The following is a 14,718-nucleotide window of genomic DNA, read 5'->3' on the forward strand; positions in this document are numbered from 1 at the left end:
GAGGCATGAGGAGGTCAGATGGCTTTCTTGAGGTCAGTACAGTGATTCAGTCTCAGTTGGGATTGTACCAAGCTTTGTCCTTTGCTGTAACTGCTTGGCCACACCGCTCCTGAACAAACTAGTCCATCTGCATTGTTGGTTGTAATGGAACTAACTGCAAATGTCTCTTTGGTTTTATATTTTTGCTTGTATTGAAATATTGTCACTTTTACGAGTTCAGAAACATTACATCTGTTCACAACCTGCTTCCATTCCACTTTGAAGAGAGACAACATGTTGTGATGGATCTCCTTCCTGAATTCCAAATGCTTCCTAGTCTTATAAGGTCTGAGGTAATGATTGATGGCTTTGCTGGTTTGTGTCACCCTGATGCAGTTTCTCAGGGCAGACTCTGTCTGATACTCCTTTTTGGGGGTGGAACCCGTGTTTTCACTCCTATGTGCTGTGAAACTGGTGCTGTAAGCCTCTTAAAACTACTTCTTGGTGAGATGTGCTCTGGAGCTTATTTATTTACAGCCACAACACAATGTTAGAACAAGACACATATTTCATAAAGGACTTCCTTAAGTGTGCAGTTCTGTGAAAGTACCCATCAGTTGTAAGTCTAAGGAAACATAGTATCATATGCATAATTGTATCTCATTTCATCTTGCTGTGCCTTCTTGAGGAAAGTTAAAAATGAGTTCTAGCTTCCACTTCTTGTTACAAATTTCCTCTCATCTTGGGTTGCCATTGGGTTGCTTTAATAGTAATCCACATGCGTCTCCAGTAGGTGCAAAACCTACAAAGCTCTGTACAGCTGAAGTAGATCATGAGGCTTTTTGGCGCCAATCCTGTGTTGTATCAGAATTCCAGTGGGACCTTCTGCATTTCACTGGATGGTACCCTCTAAACAATGCGTTCAGTGTTGATTGCCTTGTCACTACTTTCCAGGCATACCTCTCTTCCTACTTCTACAAAATGGACTAGATCCTGTTGACTGTTACAACAGCATAAAAGCAAGTGGAGCTTGCTAGCCATAAGCTTCCATCACCAGTTAAAAGTAGCACAGATGCGTTTGTGACAATCAGAAATATTTATTCTCTCCCCAAAACGTCACTGCTGTTTCCACTTTGCCTCCAGCCCTGCCTCCCCCTCCCCAATTATTTTTGCCTCTACATTGCTGTTGAGATACAGCTGCGTGTTATGGTTAACTGCGTTGTAATAGCCACAGCTGCCTGGGTCAAAATCACCAGAGGAGGAGATTGTTTTGCAACTCACATGCTTATGGAGCTGCCAGCAACAACATGCATGCTTTGTCGGGGAGAAGGTAGGACTGGGTACAGTAAGCAGTCAGGAAGATCTTTTGTGAAGCCTGCCTAGTCTCGCGTGTTAGACTACTCTGTTACAGCACTGAAAAGAAATGGAGAAGATAAATTTCCAGTTAACACCCTGAATGCACTTCTGTTAAAGATGATGAATATAGTGATCTCATGTGCAGGCTGGCATTAATTTTCCTTTCAACTCAAGAAAAGGAAACTTGTGTGAAGTTAAAACTTCCATAATATTGAATCAAATGCTGAACTTCTCCTTCTTTCTTTTTTTTTTGTTGTTGGATTTTTTTTTTTTTTTTAATTCCAGCATCTTGACAGGTGAAGTTTCCTGACCCTACTCATCTCTGATTTCCAGCTGTATGATCTCCAGTCTTCTCGTTCTTAAGTTTTCAAAATGTCATGCATCAAGTAGCTTTTATTGCCCCCCTCAATCTGTGGAATGTATGGGGACTATTGCTGCAGGCTGTCAAATGTATTTTCCAAAGTCTCTTTTCCTACTCTGACGTTAAGCAATTTTTTTCTTTGCTTAAAAACTGAAATTTAAAATCAGCTTTCTGGAGGCTAGAACAACAGAACGTGATGAGGAGAGCCTTATAATAAAATAGACAGCAAGGAAACGTTACCAACAAAATAGTTGGTGGTTGTGAATTCACATGGTAATTGGTGGGTCGTATTCTGTGCGTATAGAGATGAAAAACTTGGAATAATGGATATCCCATTAATGATTGCTACTGAGACTTGCAGGGTTATCGTGTTCTGACGTTATCAGGCGAGATGCTGAGAGGCAGTAAACTTCCCACCCCCAAAGAAAATAACTAAAATTAAGGAGTTTGGAAACCGGAAAATATCGGGAAACTGTTCATACATGTTTGCCCTGTTTTCCCTCTCGCCTAGGCATCTGCCTATCATTTTTATTGACAATAGGATGCTAGGCTTAAATAGAATTTTTGGTCTGACCTAGAATGCCCGTTCTTAGGGCTTGGAAGGCTAGTAGCTTCATCTAAAATAGAAACAATCAGTTGCAGAAAGGCGTTTGTTCTTGGCACCTCCTGTCTTCTGGTCCAGTCTCTTGATTTCACAAGCAGCAGCATTAGCACTCCCATTAATAATTAGAAATAATTAAATAATAAAATAATAAATAGCCATTCAAGATGAATCATAAGTAGTTAATTTTGTTGTCTTTTTTGCAATAATTCATAAACTTTCTAATTTCCACTCTGTATGTGTTTCCACCCTTTCTGGTTTGTTCTTGTGCTTATGTTATCCTATGGCTTGAGCAGTTCTGCCTAGATGTTTCTTCCCAGCACTGTTCTGTTGATACTGGGCGAGTATGCTCACTCTCAGCTCCCCATTCCACTAATTATTTTAGAGTGGGTTTTGCATTTGTTTTGTTTGTTTTTGGTTTTATTTGTTTGTTTTAACTTTACTTGGTTTCAGGTAAATCCCTTCTCTAGCTTCTCCCTCTGTGTTAATATTTGATCCTTTTGAAGAAAGGTAAGGCTCTTGGTATGACTTTTGTTTTTTTTTTGAATACAAATTTTCCCTTTCATCCTGGCCCAGAAAGTGTTCTCAGTCACATGAAAAATTGTTGTGGGAGCACTAAGAACTGTCTTTTCTATCTGAATACAAAAAGTGACAAAAACATCCTAAGTAATCAGGTTATCTCATCAGCAGGTTTGCAGCGCCACAAAAAGTTGAAACTCTGTGAAAACATCTGTTTTCTGACAGGCTAGGCTGGCTATCCTTGAAGTACACTTCCAGAAAAGGGCTTCTAGTCCATACCAGTAAGAGTTCAGCAGGCTGAGGATCAGGCTGACTGCTAAACAGAAAAGTTTATGGTTTCTGTGAATGCGCAAAGCAGCCACCTGTATGCTATTAGACTGTGGAAATTAGTCATTTGTCTGGTATAGCTTTTGGTCTGACAAATTCTGGAGGTAATAAAACAATCCTCATTTTTGTGGGTTTTGAAGTTGTCTTCCCTCTTCTTTCTCCCCCCCCCGCCCACCCAAATGCCATACATACGCCTCTCTTAACTGTGCTGTTTTTGCACTATTGACTGAACTTGCTTAAATCAACTTGTAGAGATACTTTTTGCTACTTATACAATTAATTTCTGAGGGAAGAATTCTGCTATCATTTGTGCTTCCTGTGTTAGAGGTCTATACACTGAAGTTACAGTCCTAAAATCCTGTGTTGGGTTAATTCAGTGTTCTTTCATCCTGAAAGTGAAGAATTAAAAGAACGTGTAAGTAGCCCCTTTCATGGCTACTTTTCCTCTCCAAATGAGGGAAAAATCAGGCAATGATTATAAATCAACCAATTTGATTTTAAATTAGTGTGCAGTCTTTGACTTGAAGATATACTCTCTTTTTAGAAGCCTCAGTGAGTAGATTACAGCTCAATAGATCTGTTGGTATCCAGACGGAGAATTAGGGGGGAAAAAGTAAAATGAAGCCCGCTCCTTGAAAACGTGCTGTTAGTTCTAGAGAGATTGTATCTCTTTTTCTGTCAGTGAAGTGTTCCTTTTGCAGAGAAATTCTTGTTTCTTCTCTCAGCTTCTTCTGCTTGCAGAGAGAGGAAGAACTTTAAAAAATCATCTTAGGAGAGCTAGGAACCTGAAGATAATAGGTGCCTTTTTAGATCTGTCCGTTATTGAAGTGCTTCTGTCTTTTATGCCTCTTATAGTATCTACTTTGAGCAATAGAATAAGCCGCACAGAGGTGTAAAATCAGTCATGATTAGGAGCTGCTGAGATGACAGGGCATTTCATACTGCACAACTGTTGTTTCAGTTAGGTCAACTAACTGTTGACCTTGTTTCAACTGTTGTTAGGTCAGTAGTATGCAATGGTTGGTATGGAGCCTGCCGTGCCTCCTCGTATTTTCTTCTGCACTGTTTCTAGTGCATATGCTGTTTTTTCCCCATCTCCTGTTCAGCACCTGAGGGTGCTGAAGCCCGCCCAGTGTAACGGTGACAGTGGCTAAACAGCCCCTCGAGGTCTGTCACAGCTAATCGCTGGCTAGTCAAATGAAGAATAGGCTTCCAGATAATCCAGAAAAAATATTTCTGAAACTTTTTAGCCCCCACCTCAACATTTAGTATCCTAAATGTGCCCCTCACTTAGGATTGTGAGGTTTTTTGGTTTTTTATTTTGTTTGTTTGTTTGTTTGAAGGGTCAACTTACCTGAAGCCTGGAGGCAACTTTTAGAGAGCACTTTCTGCACTTGCAGAACCAGTGCAACACTTGCAGTGCTGCCAGTGGCTGTAGAAACTGGGAGAAAACTGAGCCAACTTGAAGCTAGGGAATGGCCTTGGTAGTTGACTCCCGTGCTGTTGTGTTTGACCTTGGAGAGTTTAAAGCAGAGAGATAGCTTACACTCACTGACAACCATGTGCGTGGTTACAGTTGTCAGGTCCTTGGTAATTAAATGCAAACCTTGTGGGTAATAACTGCAAACAATGTTTTCTCCCTAATAAATGAAATAAAAACTAGTTAATGTGCAACAGTACTATGGAGCGCTTGGTAGTATTTTATACAGAGTTTTTTTTACCTTGGGGAGGTGTATGAGCTCTGCCTTCAGGGGGAGATATTTGGCTGAAAGTTTCGGCCTGGTATGATAGCCTTAAGAGTTTAAGAACGTGAATGAATATTTGTAATTACACAGACATCTTTTCTACGCATGTGTTACTGGTCGTTGTAATCCCAGGGAGGATTTATCTTAACTGACAAAGAATCCAAAATCAGTATTTTCAGGCAGTTTGCCTGGGTTCTGTTTTTATCAATTCCAAGAGAATTTGGAGAATAAATGGGCAGCTGAGGCCCCCTAGTGTCAGCAGAGGCATACTGTGCTTCTCGGGCACAGCTGCCTCAAAGTTACTGTGAATTTCACTTAACGTTTACCTTTTTGACACAAAGATCCACTTTTTTAGCTAAAGTATCTCATGACATGTTAATTATTCATATTCAATATCCTTACTGGAGAGATGAATTTTCCGTCAGTTAGTTTATTTTTCACGTCTTGTTTTGCCAAGCTCTATCAAAAGTGAATCGGAGGATTCACTTGTAACCTTTACTATTTGTGTTTTGAACAAAAACTATACAGGACAATTAAAGGCCAGTGACATAAATTTCCACCAAAACCATATCTGCACCCCACAGTTATGTGGGCAACACTACATAGCTAAAGGCTTCTAGAGCTGTGATGCATTATATAACTTGGGGGGGGGGGGGGGTGTGGGAAGGGCCAAAGGAGGAGGAGTGAGATGATTGTGGCATTTTATTTTGCTTTTGTGGTTATTAGCCATGTGCTTTTGGTCAAATTGTTAAGACCTTGAGAATCACTTCCAAATGCCCTGATCTGTGTTACAGCAGTGTGGATATATGTTAGGGTAGATTGCTTTTGTGCTTGAAACTTAACTTAAATCTATACATTCGCATTGAGGGTAAAGTGATACAGAGCTTTTCTTCCAGGAAAAAGGTGAGAGACAGAGAATAGCTGCTTGTAAGGTAACTTAATGGTCCTGTTAGTCTATTATGAATATGTATCTTTGCAATATTTCTATTTTGCCCTAGTCTATGAATATCTGTTGGAACTGTGGTATTTGTCAAAAGATAGCTGTGTGTCTTCATGATAAAATTTTAGCTTTTGCGTATTTATGGATAGTGGCTAATTAAACCTTAATAAATAAATCAATTTGAGGGTTTATTCAGCTAGCTGGCTTGTCACTCTCACCAGCCTGTAATGCCTCCCACTTAAGTTTGCTGTTGCACAGATTTTTAATGAGTTAGAGAAAGAAGTGAGCCTTGGCCAAAATGCTGTTTTATGTTATGTTTTAACAATAGAAGAAAAAATAGGGATGCTAAGTTAGGCCCTGATATGCTTTGTTGTCTGGACTTCCTGTGAACTAGTTTCTCTAGAAATAAAGTTGCCAGTCTTGAAGTCTACTCAAAGAGGAGAAAAACTAAAGAAGATAAAGAATTAAAAGGAGTCTTTCTGGGTAACATTGCATCTAAGGCCTTAGGTTTTTACTTTGAGTGTACTTTGGAAGCTTGATATTGGTGGTCTCTGTGCAAATTCCTCTTCACTTCTTGAAATCTGTTTTGGTCACAAAAATCACACTGCTCAAGCATGTGATTCTTATTAGAGCTACCAGTTTTAATGGTAGATGGTAACAGTTGATGCAAGATACAGTTGATGCTTCCAAGATTTTAAAAGAAAATGTGCAGAAAATGGAATTTTTCTGCCTTTTAGTTTTGTTTTAGAAGTTGAGATGATGGAACACTATGCTGTAGATATGATCCAGCGGTATCCCTAATATATCTTCTAGATAAGCTCTCCTTAGTGTCTGAGTTTCAGAAACTTTTATTCAGTTAAACTTTTTTCTGAAGATCAACAGCCAATATAGGAAAAGCAAACAAAAATAAGGAGTTTTTAATTAGTTGAGGAATATGTCACAGTCTGTATCACAGAGCATATGTTGTCGTTTGTTGCTGAGATAATGGTTTTCTGCTGTTTTTAAGGAGCAATTCAGAGTGAAGAAACTTACATCTGGGATACTAAGTTGTGAATGGCACTGAGTGTATCCTACCGTATTCAGTGATGATCCTTGAAATTGTTCTGGAATTGTAAATGTCTCATTTGTATTTTGAATCACTGTGGAAGTCTAAATTTTTACAAATTAAAAAGGGGAACATTCAGTATAACGTGTTCTTTTCTTTTGCTTGCAGTTCTTCAAGGATTTTATGCATAGCATATGAAGTTTTGCAGGGCTTGCAATATATGAACAAACATGGAATGGTCCACCGAGCACTGTCCCCGTGTAATATTCTTTTGGATCGAAAGGTAGAGCTACAGGAATGAATCTATGACTTTTTTTCTCTTGGTGCCAACCACTAGCATGCTGTGTTGCATTTGGAGACTGGGCAGTCAAATCCTTCTGATAAAATTGCATGATGGAAAAGGATGCGGTTTTTTATTTTGTTGTTGTTACTTAGATTTTCCCCCATTTTCTAAATTTCACATGAATTTCAGACTTTATTTGCTTTTCTTTGTTCCTATGTTGTTATATCCCACACCACTCTCTTTACCCTGTTCTTCATAAGGTATTATTCCAAGTCAATTTGATTGTCATTTGGGTAAATAGCTACAAGTTCTTCTAACAGTTTGAACAGGAAAATGTTTCTTGGTCGTTATTGATACTTCATGTGTTTCATGTTTTTTATACAAATAATTTGATACTTAACCTTGGCTTGTAAGATATCAGCATGTTTCTTTGTTCACATTAAATTACTAAAATCCCAGTATCTGTCAATTCCCTCATCACAGACTATTGATTTAGCAGCGTGGAATATGGGTTCCACTCATTAAAGACAAAAGAAATTAATAGCTGCTGCTGTATTTGGAGCAGTTGCTTCATCTGAACTCACAGCTAATGAGCACAACTCTTCTGGACAACCTCTTTCTCCCTCTTCTTACTGAGCTTGGATATAATAGCTGGATGCTTCCCTTGGAAGGCAGAAAGAAAGGAGAAGAAAGGAACGAACGTTATTTTTACCCTGTTCTTGGATAAATGACTGAAACAAAAAATCAGAATGTTCTGACAAGCACAAGTACTTAGGATTTTAAGGTAGTCCTAAAATGAGTAAAAGAACAACAGGGAACCATAAGATCATAAACTTATCAACTTCTTCCCTGTCCTTTAAATTAGTTGCCAGTGTGGCCTTCATTTTTACATCATCTGCAGGCTGGCTGGCTGTAATTCAAAATCTGGCAAAACCAATCCCTCAGTTGAACTTCAATGCCTATTTTTTGGTGTTATCTTTCTGCCTCTACAGAATAAGATTAAACACCTGGAAAACATGTTGGCTTGAAATATGTAGCAACAGAGTTAAGGGGGGGAAAGTAGTAATGAGTTGATGGGAAAGACTGGAAGAGCAAGGCTGGGTAAATGGAAGAGGTCAGGAAACAGTGATGCTCACTGAATTTAATGATTCAAACAGGATTTCAAACTGATTTCAAACAGGAAAAATATTAATAGAGTATTTAAGCCTTTTTAATCTACTGAAAATATACAGTAATTTTAAAAGCTCTGACTTGTTTGTGTATTCCTAAGTGATTACTTTATGTTCTTAGAAAATAAAAGCATTGCAAATAGGCACATTACTAACTTCTAGTAGAGTTCTGCATAATAGATGAAAGAGAAATGTAAGAGGCTGACCCTCTGTGGATATGTTCTCCAGACATGCAGTTTCCATAAAAATAACTTTTTTTTTTTAACTTAAATTTTTCTAATGCTAGATTCTCCTGATCTTGATCATTTATTTTGCTTTTTCAGGGTCATGTCAAGTTGGCTAAATTTGGACTCTACCATATGACAGCTCAAGGTGTTGATGTTGATTTTCCTATAGGGTAAGGGTGTAGCTCTACAGTACAAATATGTCAGGGATATATTTTTTTCAGGAAAGATTTTTGTGTTTCAGGGTCATCTTCAAAAATATGTTGTATGTGCAAGGATCTTATGGCATACTACTGTGTTATTTCATATGTTAGACCGCTTGCATAAAGGCTTCTCTTAATGTCACCGAAGAGCATATGATCTGAGTAGATGAAATGAATGACAGGCAGAGGAAGGAAGGATTCATGCAAGCATGTTACTGTAATTGTGTTATGTTAATAATGGTTATCTAGATCTGCTAGACTTGGCTTGAAATGCTAGTAAACCCCTGTGACTGGGACCAATTCTGGAGGCACGACATAATTTCAAATTTGGGAAGGACAATCACTGTTTCCGTCCCTATTTCATACCACTCTAGACCTCCTTGTTTGTTTATTGTTCTCTGACTTATTTTCAAGTTATTTTGAAAAGTACTGTCTGGACAAAGTGAAGTGAGTTCACAGGTTTTGTTGGAGTGTCTCCTAGCCACTTTTTCTTGCTGCCTCCTAGCCACTTTTTCTTGCTGCCTCCTAGCCACTTTTTCTTGCTGCCTCCTAGCCACTTTTTCTTGCTGCCTCCTAGCCACTTTTTCTTGCTGTCTTGTTGTTTGCAGTCAAAACATATAGCTGATCTTAAAGACATGCCCAATAATGGTCATGATGTTTCCCTTTAGAAATTGACTTCTGAATTTTTTTAAAAATTTTGTCATAAGTGGTTGACTGAACAAGCTATAAATGTTATTTTAAAAAATTTAGCAGACAAATTTCATTAAAAACTTTGTTTTTAAAAAATTTAATATAAATTTGTTTGAATGCTGACAATGGAGGAAACTCCTCCCCCCGTATTACTTTAGGATAAGTATGTTTAATCTACTTCTATTGAAACTCAGTGTACGTTTGCTATAAGATATAGGGGAATGTACTTTTTGAAAGCTGCTGTTATTAACTCTCACAAAAAGTACCACGTTAGTGATTAAAATTTGATCTTTTGTGTAATAGATTATTTGTTTCACAACTCTGCTGGCAATGTGTATGTTTTGACTAAATATAATAGAATAATCTGCATTACTATGGATTCTAGTTTCTCAGAATACAAAATTATTTTGATTAATGTAACTGAAAGTAGAGCTTTTGGAAAGAACATACTACTTAATGTTGCTGCATCTTTCTAGGTACCCGTCATATCTGGCACCTGAAGTAATTGCACAGGGAATAGTCAAATCAAGTGATCATACTCAGTCTGAGAAGCCTCTGCCTTCTGGCCCTAAATCAGATCTGTGGTCTCTTGGTATAATATTATTTGAGCTTTGCTTGGTATGTAAGAGAAGAATTATTCTCTTGACTGTGACTCTTGGGGATTAGTTGCATTCAATTAATTGCTTTTAATTGTGGGGTTAATGACACTTTGTCCATCAACTGAGTACAAATATCAGAATTTGCTAGTGTTCCTACCTGGCCAGCATTGGCGATAGTTCAAGTTACTGGATACATATTGGGTTGTGTGTGTGTGACCGTGAAGGGCAGCTGCCTGTTAAGCCACAGTGATATGATTGCGTGATTAAACTCTTAATGAGGAATGGATTCTAAACTAAAAAGTCTCTGGATAATTTTTTGATTTAATTGTGCTTTTGAGCATGAAATAAGCAGTACTGTCATGCCCTCCTTCCTCTTGAAATGGATCAGAAACTAATTAATAAAATTTCTTTACTATGAGAGCAGCAGAGGGGAGGGGGAGAATCTCTCTTTTTGCTAGAATTTAAGGAGCTCCTGGGGGGCATTCAGAGTTTATTTGGAAATTGCTTATTTGGTTCTAGAAGTTGAAATAAATTATGACAAGATAATCTTTACTATTTGAATATGTTTAAACTGCACTTCTTTCATTCAAAGACAGCAACATACTATATGGAGGCATAATCTGGCAAAGACCTTAGTACTGAGATTTAATTTCATTAGATAATTAAATTGTCTAAGGACTGCATGGTCAAAAACCTGCTTTATATAGTGATAGATCAAGACATTGGAAATACTGTTTTGTGTGTTCTGCTCTACTGTAAATTTGCATGGTGTTCATGGATTATTATTTACTATTTTGAATCAATATATATTAAAAATGCAATAATTTTGTTGAAGCACTTCTAAACCAATTTTCAACCAAGCTTTTCAAAACCACTCTGCAATACAAGCTATGAGTATTACTATGTTTAGTAATTATCTTTGTTCATGTTCACGTTAGGATAAGTATACATTCTGAAAGCCCACTATTGAATCAAGAATAAACCTTCAGATTTGCTAAGGCTTTATTTTACACATTTCTTGGGGGTTTTTGCGTTTGTTCCTTTTAAGCGACGTTAAAAATGATACTTTTTTATGATGGCATGAATGTGTTTCTAGTGTAGTTGGGGTAAATATTATTTTGTGCTCTAACAGAAAATTTTCCTCAATCTTCTAAAATTCAGGTATAGAAGCTTATTTTACTGTCTCCATGTATGGATGGGAGTGTATGATAATTAATTTTTTATGAAGTAGCATTCAACTGTTGATTTAATTTGGTTATCTATTTAGGGGAGAAAATTATTCCAGAATTTGGAGATAGCGGAAAGATTAAAATTTATAATTACATTAGGTAAGTAGCACAAAATCATTTTTTTAGGTTTCTAAGCAGTTCTATAATCAGAGCTCTACAGACTTGTCAGCTTGTGATGCTCAGACCTGAGGCACTTTACTTTGTTCTTTCATTTCCAGAATTAGATAGGCATTTGAAGTATGGTCGCTTGATCAGGGAAGGTGCTGAGATGTGTGCCAAAAATATCACTTTGCAGAGGAGCCAAGAGAATATGTTAGAGGAAGGGCAAGCTATGGAAAAATCTGCTCATGAAAGGTTGTCATTTTGATGGTTATTTATGCTGTATTGCAGGAGGTCTTCAAAATGAGTTAGGAATTGTGTGAAGTTAAAGAAAACTCTCACTGCGTTAGCAGTGTTTATGTACCAGGCTCCAAGTAGGGAGAAGCAGGACTCAGATAGTAAGATGGAAAATAAAAAGAGGACTGAGAAGTGTATTACTTACTGCATCTAGGCTTCTGTTTCTGGCTTTAGCTACAAACTATAAACGTGTTACTGGAGGCATGGAATTTTTACTCTACTGTAAGTGTGGAAGCGGAACTAACCTTTTTTTTTTTTTTTTTTAAGATGTGGTTTGTTGTGTGGCTTGTATTTAAGTTGTGGGGAGGGGAAGGGCATGAGCTCACAGTTTGAAGCTTTATCACTAAGCTGTTAAATTTATCCAGAGCAAATAGTAATACTATTGAATTTAGTTACTATCAGTACAGACATCTTTTTCACTCAGCAGCTAGTGCTTTGGCGCCAAGATTCTTGCTGCTTTGGTATGTTATCTGTTAACAAAACAAAGCTTCCGGAAGCATTACCATCCCCTTCTGTCAAGTTGAGTGTAAGTTACTGCTGACCTTCATCTGCTAAAAAATGTTCCTGACTTGGGAATTTTCTCGATGATGCATTGAAGGTGCACCATGAAATACTGCTAGTGTTACAGCACTGCAAGTAGTGACAAAGTAAGAAATACTTAGAGCTATTTTTAAGGTCTTGCAATGATTTTTTTTGTAAGTGGGAAGATTGTTTTAATTTATTTGGCAGGGACTGACAATCTAGATTTACTAAGCCTGCAAAAGACTTCCTCTGCTAATTTAGATGTACTACTTAACTTTCCTAGGCTTCAGGTCCCTGTGTGCATAGGGGATAATGTTATTTTCCTTCCTGATTTTGAGAATTCACTTTCAGGTGATGTGACAGTGTTCATACAAAGCCAAAGTTAAATGCTTCATGTTGAGGTGGGATTTAATCTGATATCCTGTTTAATTGGTATCGCTTTTTTATGTTTTTTAACTTCTACTCTTCTGTTTGTTTTTTCAAAGACTGTATAGATGATATTGTAACTGTATTAGCTGAAGAACATGGTTGCCTTGATATTATTAAGGTTTGTGAAACTAGTTGACTCTTCCATGCTATCTTATCTGGAGTATTTTATTGCTGTTGCATTACTTAGGATTTGGTATATCTTTTAACTTGTTTAGTCACTTGAATTTATTGCAGTAGGAAAACTACTTTAAATTATAAACTACATATCTAAGATTTCTTCCAAATACGCAATGCTAGCAGTGCTCATTTTTTCCTAAATTATTGTCTGTCCAAGTAAGTTTTAACGCTCACTGGATTACCTATTTTTTAAAATGTTGTAGGGATAAGTATTTTTCTCCTAGAAATTTTGTATTCTACCTGGTCTGCTTTGCATGTTCTGTGTACAATGTATGATTATACAGTTCATCTGCCCTCTCCCAACCCCCCCAACAATTAGTTACTGAATTTTGGTGTTTGTATATTTTGAAAAACTATATAAAAGGATTCTGACCGTTATCGGAAGGGAGTTCCCAGCTTTTGCATTGTTTAAATGGGATACGGAAAATTCAGATTGGAAAAAAAAATACATATCTGTACATGTTGTGAGTTCTCCAAATTTTTCCCCCAAAGCAAAGAGGGGGATTACTACCCTGTTGGAACAGCCATAGCATGTTAGTTTGACGCAGCTAACCTTATAGGTGTAGGTATGAAATATCATTGCTTTCAGTGGAATAGCCTGTGTGTTAAAAGCTAAGTTTGTGCTGTAGTGGCTTGCTAAATTAGGACAGCAATAAACAATCCTCCTCCGTATTTTTCTTATGATCCAGGACCTTTCTGAAAATATGATAGCTCTACTGAAGAAATGCCTTACGTTCCAGCCTTCTAAGAGGCAAGTATTCCGTTCAAATGCATAGTAAACTGTGCTGGGATGCTACTTAAATTAGAAGACCCGCTCCTGAGCTTTTTTCGGAATGCTGCTGCTTTGTGCTGCCTATAAGCAGTTCTTGGTTTTGTTACTTTGAATCCTTTTAGGGAGGAAAAAAAATCAAGCGTGCAAAACCTTTGAGGTTGAATTGGAGCATTTAAAGGGGCAAACTGTTCAGTAATTTTTCATTTTAAATTCCCAGCTTTTACTGATTCCATGTTTGGGTGTTGGTAGTGGTTACTGTAGCTGTGTTGTAGCCACAATTAGGGCTGCTTTCTTCGAATCTCTTCTTTCAAAATACTTTTTAGTTGTGTTAGTCCACCACAACTTTCTTCTCAAAACCAAAGTTTCTGTTCTTTGAATCCAGGTTTTATGGGGGTTTTTTTGTTTTTGTATTTTTATCTTTACTTAGAGGAAGTAAAGGGGAATTTGAAAACATAGCTGCTGTATACATTAAATGAAGATAAGATCTGAACTGGGGTTATAAACAGACTACCTGGTGTATTGTGTGTCATGGATTGAACAAAATTTGTAGATTTTCTGCTCTTAAAATTCTCTGAAATTTAATATGATAATTTAAAATAATTTGTTAATATTTATTACTGCAGTGGAGGGGGTGTTTCTTACTGACAAAGTTATATATTTGGAAGCACTTTGCACTTAGTGTTTTATTGTCTTTTCTTAACTTAAGGCCAACGCCAGAGGAGTTGCTGCATGACAGTTTGTTCAGTGAAGTATCCTTGGCATACTCTCCCTTTCACAAACCTGCTGGTCTGTTCTCATCATCTCCCAGGTGTGCTAATTTAACGCTTCCTGAAGACATCACCCTATTGTGTAAAGGTAAAAGGGGATAATGAAATGGGTGTCATTGGAGAGGAAAAGAAAATAAGATGTTTTGGGATTTTCTTCAAATGCTTTGTTGGAGAGAAATTTTTAAATGGGATAATATTACATTCTTGTAGTAAACTGTTTAATGGGAAGAGATATGGGCAAACATGTTTTGAGGGATGTGTGCAAGTCAAAGGAGGGCGTCTTGATTTTTACGCATTGGCCTTGGGAATAAACAGTCATCATTAGTATTCAAGTGCAGCATAGTGTATCTTCTGTCAACACATTATGGTCTAGGACCATCCAAAC

General features: G+C 37.4%; 1 protein-coding gene across 6 annotated transcripts in view; it reads left to right on the forward strand.

Annotated features, from left to right (window-relative positions):
* TBCK (TBC1 domain containing kinase) overlaps positions 1-14,718 on the forward strand; it is a 167,551-nt gene that overhangs the window by 25,790 nt on the left and 127,043 nt on the right. For all 6 annotated transcript variants that reach the window (XM_068941937.1, XM_068941932.1, XM_068941931.1 and 3 more), the window contains exons 4-10: positions 7,042-7,156; positions 8,649-8,722; positions 9,919-10,060; positions 11,309-11,369; positions 12,674-12,735; positions 13,484-13,545; positions 14,273-14,421. In XM_068941937.1, coding sequence (XP_068798038.1) covers positions 7,042-7,156; positions 8,649-8,722; positions 9,919-10,060; positions 11,309-11,369; positions 12,674-12,735; positions 13,484-13,545; positions 14,273-14,421 — 665 coding nt within the window. The remainder of the gene's footprint in view (positions 1-7,041; positions 7,157-8,648; positions 8,723-9,918; positions 10,061-11,308; positions 11,370-12,673; positions 12,736-13,483; positions 13,546-14,272; positions 14,422-14,718) is intronic.

Source organism: Struthio camelus, chromosome 4, assembly GCF_040807025.1.
Source record: "Struthio camelus isolate bStrCam1 chromosome 4, bStrCam1.hap1, whole genome shotgun sequence".
NCBI lineage: Eukaryota > Metazoa > Chordata > Aves > Struthioniformes > Struthionidae > Struthio > Struthio camelus.